Source organism: Ambystoma mexicanum, chromosome 3q (assembly GCF_040938575.1).
Source record: "Ambystoma mexicanum isolate Mex_15411 chromosome 3q, UKY_AmexF1_1, whole genome shotgun sequence".
NCBI lineage: Eukaryota > Metazoa > Chordata > Amphibia > Caudata > Ambystomatidae > Ambystoma > Ambystoma mexicanum.
The window spans coordinates 380575865-380588489 of record NC_090926.1 but is presented as its reverse complement, the minus strand read 5'-3'; the positions used below and the strand labels follow the sequence as shown (position 1 = coordinate 380588489).

General features: G+C 48.5%; 1 protein-coding gene across 2 annotated transcripts in view; it reads right to left on the bottom strand.

The window, feature by feature from the left end:
* DCTN4 (dynactin subunit 4) overlaps positions 1–8240 on the bottom strand; it is a 447710-nt gene extending 439470 nt beyond the window's left edge. For both annotated transcript variants that reach the window (XM_069654034.1, XM_069654035.1), the window contains exon 1: positions 8060–8240. In XM_069654034.1, coding sequence (XP_069510135.1) covers positions 8060–8194 — 135 coding nt within the window. In that variant the 5' untranslated portion in view covers positions 8195–8240. The remainder of the gene's footprint in view (positions 1–8059) is intronic.
* Positions 8241–12625: the final 4385 nt, after the last annotated feature.

The window sequence follows — 12625 nt, the reverse complement described above, 5'->3', positions numbered from 1 at the left end:
GCAACGACCTGGCAGGCCACTTCAAGAAAAAAAGAAAAAAAAAAATCAATGGCATCTGACAAACCAAGAGAGAGACCAACCAACCACAACATACAACCAACCGAACCTAACACAGAACCACAGCACAAACTCAAAAGGTTTCCTGAAATATCAGTAGAGGCATTCGCAATGCTGGTAAAACGTAGCAAGAAAGCTGGATCACCTATGGATCCCTGTCCCCCGGACATCTACAAATCAATCCTCGCACAAGGAACGCCAGCAGAATATTACAGAAACCTCTAAATCTATCACTAGCAACAGGGACTGTACCAATGATCTTCAAATCAGCACATATCAAGCTCTTCTGAAAAACACAAGTGGTGATGTAGAAGACCTCTCCAACTACAGGCCGATCTCAAACATTCCGTACCCGGCAAAACTCCTGGAAACCTACTTATGTAAACTTACCCAAGAACACGTAGAAAAACACCACCTGCTAGAGGAAGCTCAAGTCGGTTTCAGACCAACAAGAGAACGGAAACAGCACTACTATCCATCTGGGACGACCTAAAAACTAACGCAGATTCAAACACAACCTCAGCCCTTATTCTGCTCAACCTCTCCGCAGCCTTTGACACAGTTAGCCATGACACCCTGACCAAAAGACTAGAAGACATAGGCGTAACAGACACAGCACTACTATGGACTAAATCATTCCTAGCAGATAGAACAGAAACCATATGGATTAAACCCTTCCAATCCACTCCACAAGTTAACGACTGGAGTGACACAAGGATCCTCACTGTCACCACTATATTTCAACATCTACCAGACTCCGGTCATCAGAATCTTTAAAAAAAATACAACATTACATGCTACAACTACGCAGATGATACTCAAATCATCTACAAAATCAAACACACCGAAGCCGATCACTCAACCCTAATCGATTGTCTGAAAGAAGTCTTCAAATGGATGAATGCCAACAACCTGAAAATCAACCCAGGAAAGACAGAAATCATGATCATAGCCAAAGACCAAGAGAACAAAATCGCCATCCCGTGGCCAACAGAAACGGGAACTGAACCAACACCATCTAAGGTAGTAAAAAATCAGGGAGTCCTGATGGACAACACCCCAACCTTAGAACCACAAATAAATGCAACAGTGAAAAAATGTTTTTTCCTCCTCCACATGGCAAGAATCCTACCTTTCCTCTCCTTCACGCACAAAACACTCACTATCGTCGCCCTCATCATGTCAAGAATCGACTATGCAAACAGCCTCTACCTCGGAATACCAGAATACCTCCTGAAGAAACTACAACGGATGCAAAATGCTGCAGCCAGACTACTCCTCAAACTATCCAGAAGAGACCACATCACTCCTGCCCTAAAAACACTACACTGGCTCCCAGTAAAACATTGCATCACCTTCAAAACCATGTGCATAACGCACAAGGCAATCAGTGGACAAGGAGCAGAATTCCTAAAAAAGAAAATAATCTACAAACCAACGAGACCCCTGCGATTAAGCAAGGAAATCCGCCTGGAACTAAAACCATACCTCAAGAAAAAACTTGGAGGCACCTCCTTCTACCACCTGGCCGCAAAAACCTGGAACAACATCCCAAAAGAAATAAGAAACACTGAAGATCAGCACAAATTCAGGAAATTACTTAAAACCTGGCTCTTCAACACCACAGACTCAAACTGAAAACCGAAACAGAGAAAAGGATAACTAAACAGGAAAGGACACCGACAGCCAAGAACCGACAGGGAACCACCCACTGCACCTGGACAGGTGACACCGGATAGACTGGAACACAGGTGGCACGCATGGAGGCGGAGTCAACTACCCCAGCCATTCCCACCCAACATCCTCACCCGCCCCTTAGTTGCTACCAGGTACCACAATGTTGTGGAATTGTCGAGATATTGGCAATCACCACACTAGCTGAGTTGTGGATCTAGGCAGGTGCACTGCCCACAGAAGTATGAAGGGAGGACAGGTGGGGTTGTGAGGGAGGCTGGTGGAGGTGCGGGTCAGATGTGAAAGGGACCTTGAATGCCAGATGGGCCCAGACCAGGACAGAGGCACCTCAATTCAGGATAGAGATGCCAACTAACCAATTCCACTAACAATTTCCCCGCTCTGCATACACCTCTCAAACTCCTAACCAAACACAACCACAAACCGCACAAACTTCACTACATTGCAACAACAAAACAACACACAGACTTGCACAACAGTACACAATGACTATCAGCCGCAAAAACCCCAGGCCCAGTCAACGGACCCACCGGGCTGAGGTCACCAGCAGCACATCACTGCTCTCTTGCACTTTTCCTACTTCCTCCCATTAACTCATCCTCCCTTCCTCTTTCAGAGCCGCCACGGGACCACTCCGGTGGTGATAGACATTTGTACCGTGCACTATTAACATTAACAAACATGTCACCCCATGTGTAGACACCGTACCTCTCCCATAGTCTCATACCTAATAGGTCCCCCTTAACTACACAGACTTCAGCTGCTATTGGGGTGTCTGGGGACTAAGGGCAGTCCCTTTTTGAGAGTTTGAGGACCGTGTCCCAGACCTTCCTGCCCAGTGTCACTATCATTGGGGTTGTATTCAAGCATTTTAGCAAGATCCAGAGTGTTTCTTTTAAGTGTGCGGGGCCACAAGGTGTTTTAACAGTCTTGTTTCCGAGGTAGTCTCATCTGCAAGCCATTTGGGCACGTGACTGAGTTGCGCCGCTAGGAAGTACCTTTCTAGGTCTGGTAGTTGGACCCCGCCCTCTTTGTATGGTAGCGACAGTGTGGATAGGGACAGTCTATGTCTGGCGGTACCCATTAACAGTTCCCTGAGCAATTTTTTCATTGTGCGGAAGAAAGAGGCTGGGATATAGTGGTGCACGTTATGGAAAAAAATACAAAAACCTTGGCAGGACTATCATGTTAGTTATAGCAACTCTCCCCATCACTGATAATGGAAGTTTAGCCCAGAAATCCATGGATTTTCTAAGTCTCTTCAATGGCAGTTTGGCATTGTCCTTGTGCATCAGGTCCGGGGTGTGCCAGATGTTCACTCCCAAATATCTGAATGTCGTGGGCCCCCAATTAAGCCCAACCTCTGGTAGCTCTGCCGCCGGTTTCCTAGCCAATCCCGCTAATGGGAATATGCAGGATTTTCCCCTGCTAAAGGATATCCCTGAGAATTCTGCAAATCTCTCCAGTACATCTAGCATCACTGGGACATTCAGGTGTGGGTTCCGTAGGTATAGTAGCACATTGTCCGCGTATAGGGACACTACGTGCTGTATTCCTCCCACTGCGATACCAGCATCAAAAAACTGTTTCCTTATGTAAATTGCTGTCGGCTCCAGGCCCAGTATATAGAGCATGGGCGACAGCAGACAACCTTGTCTCGTCCCTCTCTGGATATCCCAGGGGGCCGAGAATGTTCTCACTGTTTTCACCCTGGCTACCGGGGTCGCGTATAACAGCTCCACCCATCTGATAAAGTGTTCACCCAACCCAAACTCTCTCGACGCTGCAGTCATAAATTACAAGCAAGTGCTAAATAGCTCCCAGCTACCCTCAATTTCGAACCCTGATGTCACAAGTCAGTTGAATAAATTATGGCAACACAAAGAACCACCATCCAAATAAAGACAGTACTTTTGATCAGGACATTTTTCGGGAACCAGCAAGACTCTCCGTGGATTCTTCGATGAATAATACGAACATCGCGTTAGGCCTGTAGCTTAATCTGCAATTTGTTTAATACATTAAGGTAAAACTTCTGAACAACGAAGGTCAAAGCAATTGCTTGAACAGGTATTTTCTTATGGGCCAAACCCAAAATTATGCACATTTTAGACAAAGTAAAGAGAGGTCTTCCCTACAAACTGGACCTGGTCAAAACCAACTCTAATGCAGAAAATGTCCCCTAAATTATAAACAGGTTTAACAAGGTAGGCAGCATCTTAAAGCCAAGAGAATGGCAAGGACCCCCCCATCCTTACAGCAACCGAACAGAAGAATCCCTTTTACTCGCGTTGAGGATTTATCCAACTGCCATAAACAACCTCCAATAGACTGGCTGTCATTTGCTTTGTCACGAAGATCAAGCAAGATCTTTGAGTCACTGCCGTACCTCTGACACCACATCTCAGTGTAGTAGAAAGAATAAATAATGTTTTGACCGTACCCGTTGGACCTTTTTCATAAGAAACAAAAAAGCAAATCGAGGTCAACGCTGTACACCTAATACCTTTAACCTGAGCCTCACAATGCAGGAAAATACTGTGCTCCAGGGTGTCAAATGCTGCAGACGGACACAAAAGGTATTAACGTACCTGGATGGTGTTGCATGTCACCCCTGGGGGACATGGTACCTTCCGGTGCTGGGGTCATGGTCACATGGGGTAACCATGTGACCGTGCAAAGCCACTTCCGTCTCGTCAGTCGATCAGATCCTGACTCTGGTGTTTCTTATTAGCACCATGCTGTTGCAACACCACGTGCTGAAGGCCCAAGGACGGGGCCCAGCACGAGGACGGTGCCTCTGCTGGGCAACACCGTCCCCCTTGGGTATGCTGGCCAGGTGATCCACGGTTGGCTGGGCAACCAAGGCCGGGGTGCCCCCAGAGCCGGGGCTGCCGTGAGCTGGGTGCCCCCAGCCCACGTGGTGCGATCCGGTGAAAGCAGGGTGATCCCTGAGATGTGTATGCTGTGTGAACGCAGCCCTGATGTCTCCGTCAGGTGATTCCGACAGCAGGGTGGCCCGCTCCAGTGACCCGAGAGCGGGCCCCCAACAACGGCGACAAGGGCTGGAGCCCGTGGGTGTATGGCGGTGTCAGCCGCTGAAGGTGAGGAAGTGCTGGGGGTGGCCTAGGGCCCCCGTGTGCTCTGACACAGGCCGCCTGGTGCCCCCAGGGAGGAGGCCGCGTCAGCCGCATGTGCGGCAGGGATGGCCACCCGAAAAAGAAATGTTTAAGCCACCTGCAACCCTGGAGAGGGCAGATGGAGGGGTGTTCGTGCGCGCATCGCCCGGCCGCGAATCACTGGGGGTGCTCGTGCGGCCGGGTCGGTGGTTGACCAGCCACCCCCAACCCCCACTGTGGGTGCCACAGAATTTGTAGTGGCGGGCGAGCAGGAAAGGTGCATGAGCGGCTGCGATTAAAGGGGCGTGGGCGCTACACCAGGCTGCCCGCACCGCAAAAGAGAGCAGCCAAGGGAGAAAGGTGCCAAGGGGGGCCGCCAAAAAGCTGAGGCGGCCCCAATGACCAGCAGCGCCGGCCACAGCACGACTGAGGTGCAGGGGCCACCGAATAGCTGTGGCCGCCCCAAACACGAGGCAGGCCCATCAACACTTGGGCCCGCAAGGAGAGAAATGTGCACCGGAAAGCGAGAAAAAAAATAAAACAATAAACACAAAGGAAACGGAGCCCCACGGCGGCCCTGAACGAACAAAGGAAAGGGGTGTGGCCTAAGTAACCAGGGGACGCGGTGGTGAAAAAACCATGAAGAAATGGTAAAGGAAGGGGGTGTGCCCTACGGGTTCTGTGGATTACGGCAGCCCACTCATGCTGCAAGTACAAAAGGGACATCGGTGCCCACAGTGCCCCGAAAAGGGGGCGTGTGTCCTGTCGACGCCCAGGCAGAAGAAAAAAAAAATATATATATATATATATATATATATATATATATGAGGAAGGGCTCCACACCGGAGCTTTAAAAGAAAACAAAAAGTGAGATGGAAGGAGGCCAGTGGCAGCCCCCCAATGACAAAGGATAGGGTCATGGCCATTACTCACCCAGTCCGCAGAGGTAAGAAAAGGAATGGGACATGAGGGGAAAAGTGGGCCAGTATCATTGCAAACTGTCCCTGAGCCACGGTTCCTCAGCCACCCAGAAGAGCTGCAGGTAGCCATCCCATAAACAAAAGGGGGGCAACGAGAACAGTGATCCCCGCAGTGCAGCTTCCATCCACCATAAGGAGGGGGCACTGCCATTGTCTAAGAGGGGCATGAAGATGGCCAGGCTGGCCGCGAAGCAAAGCAGTGGCCATTCAGAAGAGCTATGAACCGCAGGCTACCCGGGGTGGCAGCTGGGGTGGGTGAGGCGTCCAAGTGCACATGTGTGCAGGCAAGGGGAAGCCATATTGCCCTGTGGCCCTACAGCAATAAGGGAGAGGGCCATGCTAATTATGCTGCCCACCAGCCTACAAGGCCCATCAGGGCGGGGATACAAGAGGATGACCCACGAGCCCACCAATCTGTCCTTCGCATAACGGGCCCCGACATCCGGTCACCGATGCCTCCCTGCCCGTAACCCCAGAAAAGGGGGGGGGGGTGAATGGAGCGGTCTGTCATTCCGTCAGCACCCTGCAGCAGTGGGCCTACCCAGTCTATGAATGCGCATGGGTGCACTCATCGAACTGTGTGCTCGCCTGTCATCCGGCTTACACTAGCCAAGGACTGGGTCGATGTGGCCCCTGGCAACCCCAGGCGCGGCCTTACCGTCTCCTGAACGTGTGATGCTTCTGGAGACACCACAGTGGAGGCCGGATGAGTGCCCTGCAGTTGCCCACACATAGTGGTTGGAGGTCTGCAGACCGACAGTGGCCCAGCCCAAGTGTGGAGTAGGACTGTATTCATGTGTTTGGGGGTTTGCTGTAGCATGGGGTCCCAGGGTCGAAGCGTGGTGGTGTGTCAGTGGAGCTATGCCCACTCACCCAGGTTAATAAAGGGTGTGAAAACTAGTAGGGTTTATGGTGTTAGTGTGTGTATTGTGTTGTGGGATTTTTGTTGTTATGAAAAAGGAGGAGTGTTGCATGTCACCCCTTCTGGGGGACATGGTACCTTCCGGTGTTGGTGTCATGGTCACATGGGGTAACCATGTGACCGTGCAAATAAAAGAGAGGAGCCACTTCCGTCACGTCAGTCGATCAGAACCTGACTCTGGTGTTTCTTATTAGCACCATGCTGGTGCAACACCACGTGCTGAAGGCCCAAGGACGGGGCCCAGCATGAGGACAGTGCCCCTGCTGAGCAACACCGTCCCCCTTGGGTATGCTGGCCAGGTGATCCGTTGTTGGCTGGGCAACCCCGGACGGGGTGCCCCCAGAGCCAGGGATGCCGTGAGCTGGGTGCCCCCAGCCTACGTGGTGCGATCCGGTGAAAGCAGGATGATCCCTGCGATGTGTATGCTGCGTGAACGCAGCCCTGATGTGTCTGTCGGGTGATCCCGACATCAGGGTGGCCCGCTCCAGTGACCAGAGAGCGGGCCCCCAACAGATGGCTTATGTCTCTTAGAAATAACCTCAAAAAAAATAATAACGGTCTTCGTACACTTAAAGGAGACATAGTTCAGGGCACCCCGTGGCGGTCTACTATTGTAAATGTGAAATCACATTTATATGCTGACTTAATCTGGAGCCCTCGGGGTCATCTTGTGGTACTGTTTTCCCCTAGGTGGCTAATACGCGACACGGTACCCCCGCGGGACACCTTAGATCAGTGACTGACAACTTTTATGGTCCACGGTCACCTATTATTCTAACACGCATTGTCCCTTCTTGCTGAGAATGCCTCATGGGGCGGATGGGAGTAAAAGGACAAAAACACATGAGGGTGACAGGCTAAACGCCTCTGCCATAGACGCAACCGGCTCCTTCAAATCACATAACACGCTCTGCCTAGCATGCCCATATAAACCAAGGCAGTCGGCGCTTTCACGCCCCTGGAACTGTCAAACTAACCGATCCCAAAACCGCCCTGACTAAGGAGCAGTCTATCCCCCGCCCCCCGCTCTAAGTTCCCACCTAACTGGCATCCTCCTCTGCCAATCAGAGACCATCAGCATAAACCGGCGGCGCTTTTAACCAATCACAGTAAACACTTTCCAGGTACAGCAACGATGCTCAGATTGTAACATCCAATCAACAACGCCACCAACCTCAGACCTAACTGCCAATGGTGCGTCTGGATGTTTTGAAGAGCACGCTGAGCAGTCAATGGGTGAGGAGGGACATAGCCAAGAAATAGTAACAGCTTTAACGACAGCTCACCTCATGAGACACGCACTCCAGAGAGCGTAGCTCACCACAGTACCGACAGAAATACAGTTGAGAAAGCGGCGCCCGGAGCCGTTTCTCCCCATCTACCCGGTACAGAACCCGCTCCGACTGTAGTAGAGACGCCATCTTGGATGGGCTCCTGCCCGCCCCCTCTCATGTCACATGATTCGTGACAGTTACCGGTATCGCTGTGACGTTAAGAATCACATGACAGTTGTTGCTTGATTCTTTTTTTCCCCGTCAGCTAGAGAAGTTCTGTTTGTTTTGAAGATGAGGGAGTGACCTAACTCACATAAAGCTTTTAATTCCATGACATTGCTCGTATAGAGGGTTTGTTTCCTCTTTAGAGACAATAGTTATAAATTGGAAGCACGTCATCAAGTTCTCGCTGTACTCCGGGCTGTCCCAAGAGTTGCTGAGGCCCCCTGAAATGCGAAAACGAACCATCTACATTTTATTTTACCGTAGGATTCCCAACAGAGACGGAGGTGGATGGGTATAGCTAGGAGGTGGATGGGCAGTGTCCTCACTAGAAATCAATTTTGGGGGAGGCAGGGCACGAAATACAACAAGGGAGGGAGTGTTGTGGTGGTGTTCTGTAATATTTGGTATCCCATACCGATCCGGTATCCCCTGTCTTCGGCTGCCTTCGTAGATCGCAGACCAAAGTAAGGGAGTTCCGAGCCTCGGTATGGGGTACCAAATGTTGCACAACACCGTCATAACGCACGAGTTCCATATTGTCCAGTCGGGAGTATTCAGCATTGGCTGGGGGGACAACCACGGTGAAACTCCTGCTACATTTCCCTCAAATGCAGTGCACGCAATTCCAGGTTGTCTCATTCGCGCCCACAAAAATCTATTTTTTTAGTAACATTACTATGGCACTTCGCATTTTAACAGAACAACAAAAACGGCAGAATCATTACAAATGCAGGGAACTCATCTATTAGAGATCTGTCCAGGCGCTCTAGGGCAAAATACATGCACATCAAATAATTTGCATATGGATTGCACCAACAGACATTACTTCAGAGAAAGCTAATCGCAAGGAGCATCATCAGTCTTTGATACTTGGAGGCGCCATGCAACTAACTTTAAAATAAGTTGTCATAAGTAAGCCAAGTGGCAAATAATTCTGTGGTGCAAAATACCTAAATTGCACTGTTATATATGGAGCAAGTCAGGCTTTTTAAAAAAAATAACAGCATCATATATTAACACATAAACCTTGAAGTGAATCACTTACAGAGCTGCAGATAAGAGACAGTCTGATTTCATGATCTGCCCAGGATCACACACTTTGGTTAATAGTGAAACCGGGATGGAGACAATTTAAGCAACTGAACACATCTTCACAGTTTTAGTTTGTTTAGATATTTATTAATGTTTCCCTTTGCATTTCATGTGCTGAAATAATACAATGCCTTGGAAGGAAAGCACATTACATAACAAACTTCCCTTTCATTATTAACTTTACACTATACATCATTATAGACATATGTTGAGCAGTAAGAGGATGGATTTGGTTTTATTCTCCCCTCCCTGCAAAGTCACAATAGCATCATGTAGATTAATGTGAGACTCACAAATCCCGCTTGGGTAAAGCCATAGTCATTATTTCATAAAGCCTGCAGCATTATGCAACCTTCTAACACCTGATCACTCCCTGCCATGCACATTTCTAAAGGGACAAAAGTCCCTGCTAATAGTACCCCCCCTCCCTCCCACCAGTGCCTAATGGTTCACATTGAAATGCTCTGTTGACACAGAGCAACTTGCGAGCCCCTCTGCTGCTGCCCTGAGCTCCTTGGAACATTGTCCTGCCAGAGGTTTCGGAAAGGGTAAGGTGTCCTGCTGCCAGGACAATTACTGTGCTGAACAGGAATTACTTAGCACACATTGTCCTGCCAGTGGGACACCTTTCTCGTTGGGCACCCTCATTGAGGTGCCGAACGGTAAGGGTGGCCCACTGACGAAAGAGCCTGTGGGGTGGCAGCGTGCCCCCCCCCCCAACCCCTGGCTCGGTACGCCACTGTTACTTGATCAAACAGCTGAACTGCATTGAGTTAAATGAAACTTAGTTGGTTATATGGGTATTTGTAGCTTAAAAAAAAATCACAGCTGCCAACAATTGGTGGGTTATTTGGTTATTAGTAGCTGAATAAATCACAGCTGTCAACAGTGATGGAAATGGGTACACAAACTACGCTTGGAAATTGAAAAAATACTCCGGAATACTACCTTCCTAGGGAAATTGACCCGATAGATGGGTTCACTGTAGAGGGTGTTGTGTAGCGGTGCAGTCATCATGGCAGGCACGTAAAACACATACAAATAATATTTAATTTTACAGGGTTGACATGAAACGCAGATAAATCACACAATAAACGAGACTGACAATATATATATAACCCATCTCATAGCAAAGTGGGAGTATTTGTGGTGTTTCCCTTTTAAGGACATGTATTGCCCCTCCAAGGATGTCAAGAGAGGATTAGAGTCAAAGTCTACCCTTGTTCTAGGCCTTTGACTCTAAACCTCTCTTGACATTCCTCTCTACACCTTCTAGAGTCGTGTTCCCTGACAAAAAAGAGGGTCTCACCCCATTTTTCTCACACCCTCTAAGGATGTGTCATGACAGCTTCATACCTGACTGGAAGAAGAAGTCTCCCCATGCACGTGCACTACCACGGTGGTAGACTAAATGTAATGGCACTCTGTCTCTGTGTCTCACAGTGTAGGGCCTGCAGGCCAACCCCTTGTGATCACAGGCCTGCGGCCCGGCTAGTCTGGGTGTTCCAGACCAGCATGTGTAACAGGGTGCCTCCAGGCCACTGGCCCTCTGTGTGATCGCAGAGCAGCTGCTTGTCCGGGAGCCACAGCAGCTGCGGTCTTGTTGTGTGACCATGACGATCAGGGTGATCCCTGCCACATTAATTTTGTGTTGGTGCCCCGAGCACCTGTTGGGCTGGCCCAGAGTCACAGTGCACAGAAATTATGTACTCCCCTCCCCAATTCAAGGGATAGTTCAAGCAGAGTGTTGTTAAATGTTACCCCTCAAAAACAAGGGGATACCAAAAATTACAACCCTATATTAGCCATTATATTTGGTATCCCCTTCAAAAAAAGGATGGGATGGCTTCCAGAAGCAGCTGTCACAGTGAAGGTTTATGATGTACTCCCCTCCCCAATGCAATGGATAGTTCAAGCAGAGCGTTGTTAAATGTTACCCCTCAAAATCCAAGGGGATACCAAATATTACAACACTATATTAGCTGTAATATTTGGTATCCCCTTCAAAAACATTCTGAGATGGCTTCCAGAAGCTGTCATAGTGTAGGCTTATGATGTACTCCCCTCCCCAATGCAAAGGATAGGTCAAGCAGTGCGTTGTTAAATGTTACTCCTCAAAATCAAGGCGATACCAAATATTACAACACTACATTAGCTGTAATATTTGGTATCCTCTTCAAGAAAAGGATGGGATGACTTCCAGAAGCTGTCACAGTGAAGGCTTATGATGTGCTCCCCTCCCCAATGCAAGGGATAGTTCAAGCAGTGCTTTGTTAAATGTTGCCCCTCAACATCAAGGGGATACCAAATATGACAACCCTATATTAGCCATTATATTTGGTATCCCCTTCAAAAAAAGAATGGGATGGCTTCCAGAAGCTGTCACAGTGAAGGCTTATGATGTACTCCCCTCCCCAATGCAAGGGATAGTGCATTGTTAAATGTTACCCCTCAACATCAAGGGGATACCAAATATTACAACACTATTAGCAGTAATATTTGGTATCCCCTTCAAAAAAAGGATGAGATGGCTCCCAGAAGCTGTGACAGTGTAGGCCTATGATGTACTCCCCTCCCCAATGCAAGGGATAGTGCAAGCAGTGCTTTGTAAAATGTTACCCCACAACATTAAGGGGATACCAAATATTACAACCCTATATTAGCCATTATATTTGGTATCCCCTTCAAAGAAATAATGGGATGGCTTCCAGAAGCTGTCACAGTGAAGGCCTATGATGTACTCCCCTCCACAATGCAAGGGATAGTTCAAGCAGTGCGTTGTTAAATGTTACCCCACAACATCAAGGGGATACCAAATATTACAACACTATATTAGCTGTAATATTTGGTATCCTCTTTAAAAAAAGGATGGGATGACTTCCAGAAGCTGTCACAGTGAAGGCTTATGATGTGCTCCCCTCCCCAATGCAAGGGATAGTTCAAGCTGTGCTTTGTAAAATGTTACCCCACAACATTAAGGGGATACCAAATATTACAACCCTATATTAGCCATTATATTTGGTATCCCCTTCAAAGAAATAATGGGATGGCTTCCAGAAGCTGTCACAGTGAAGGCTTACGATGTACTCCCCTCCACAATGCAAGGGATAGTTCAAGCAGTGCATTGTTAAATGTTACTCCGCAACATCAAGGGGATACCAAATATTACAACACTATATTAGCTGTAATATTTGGTATCCGCTTCAAAGAAAGGATGAGATGGCTTCCAGAAGCTGTCACAGTGTAGGCTTATGATGTACT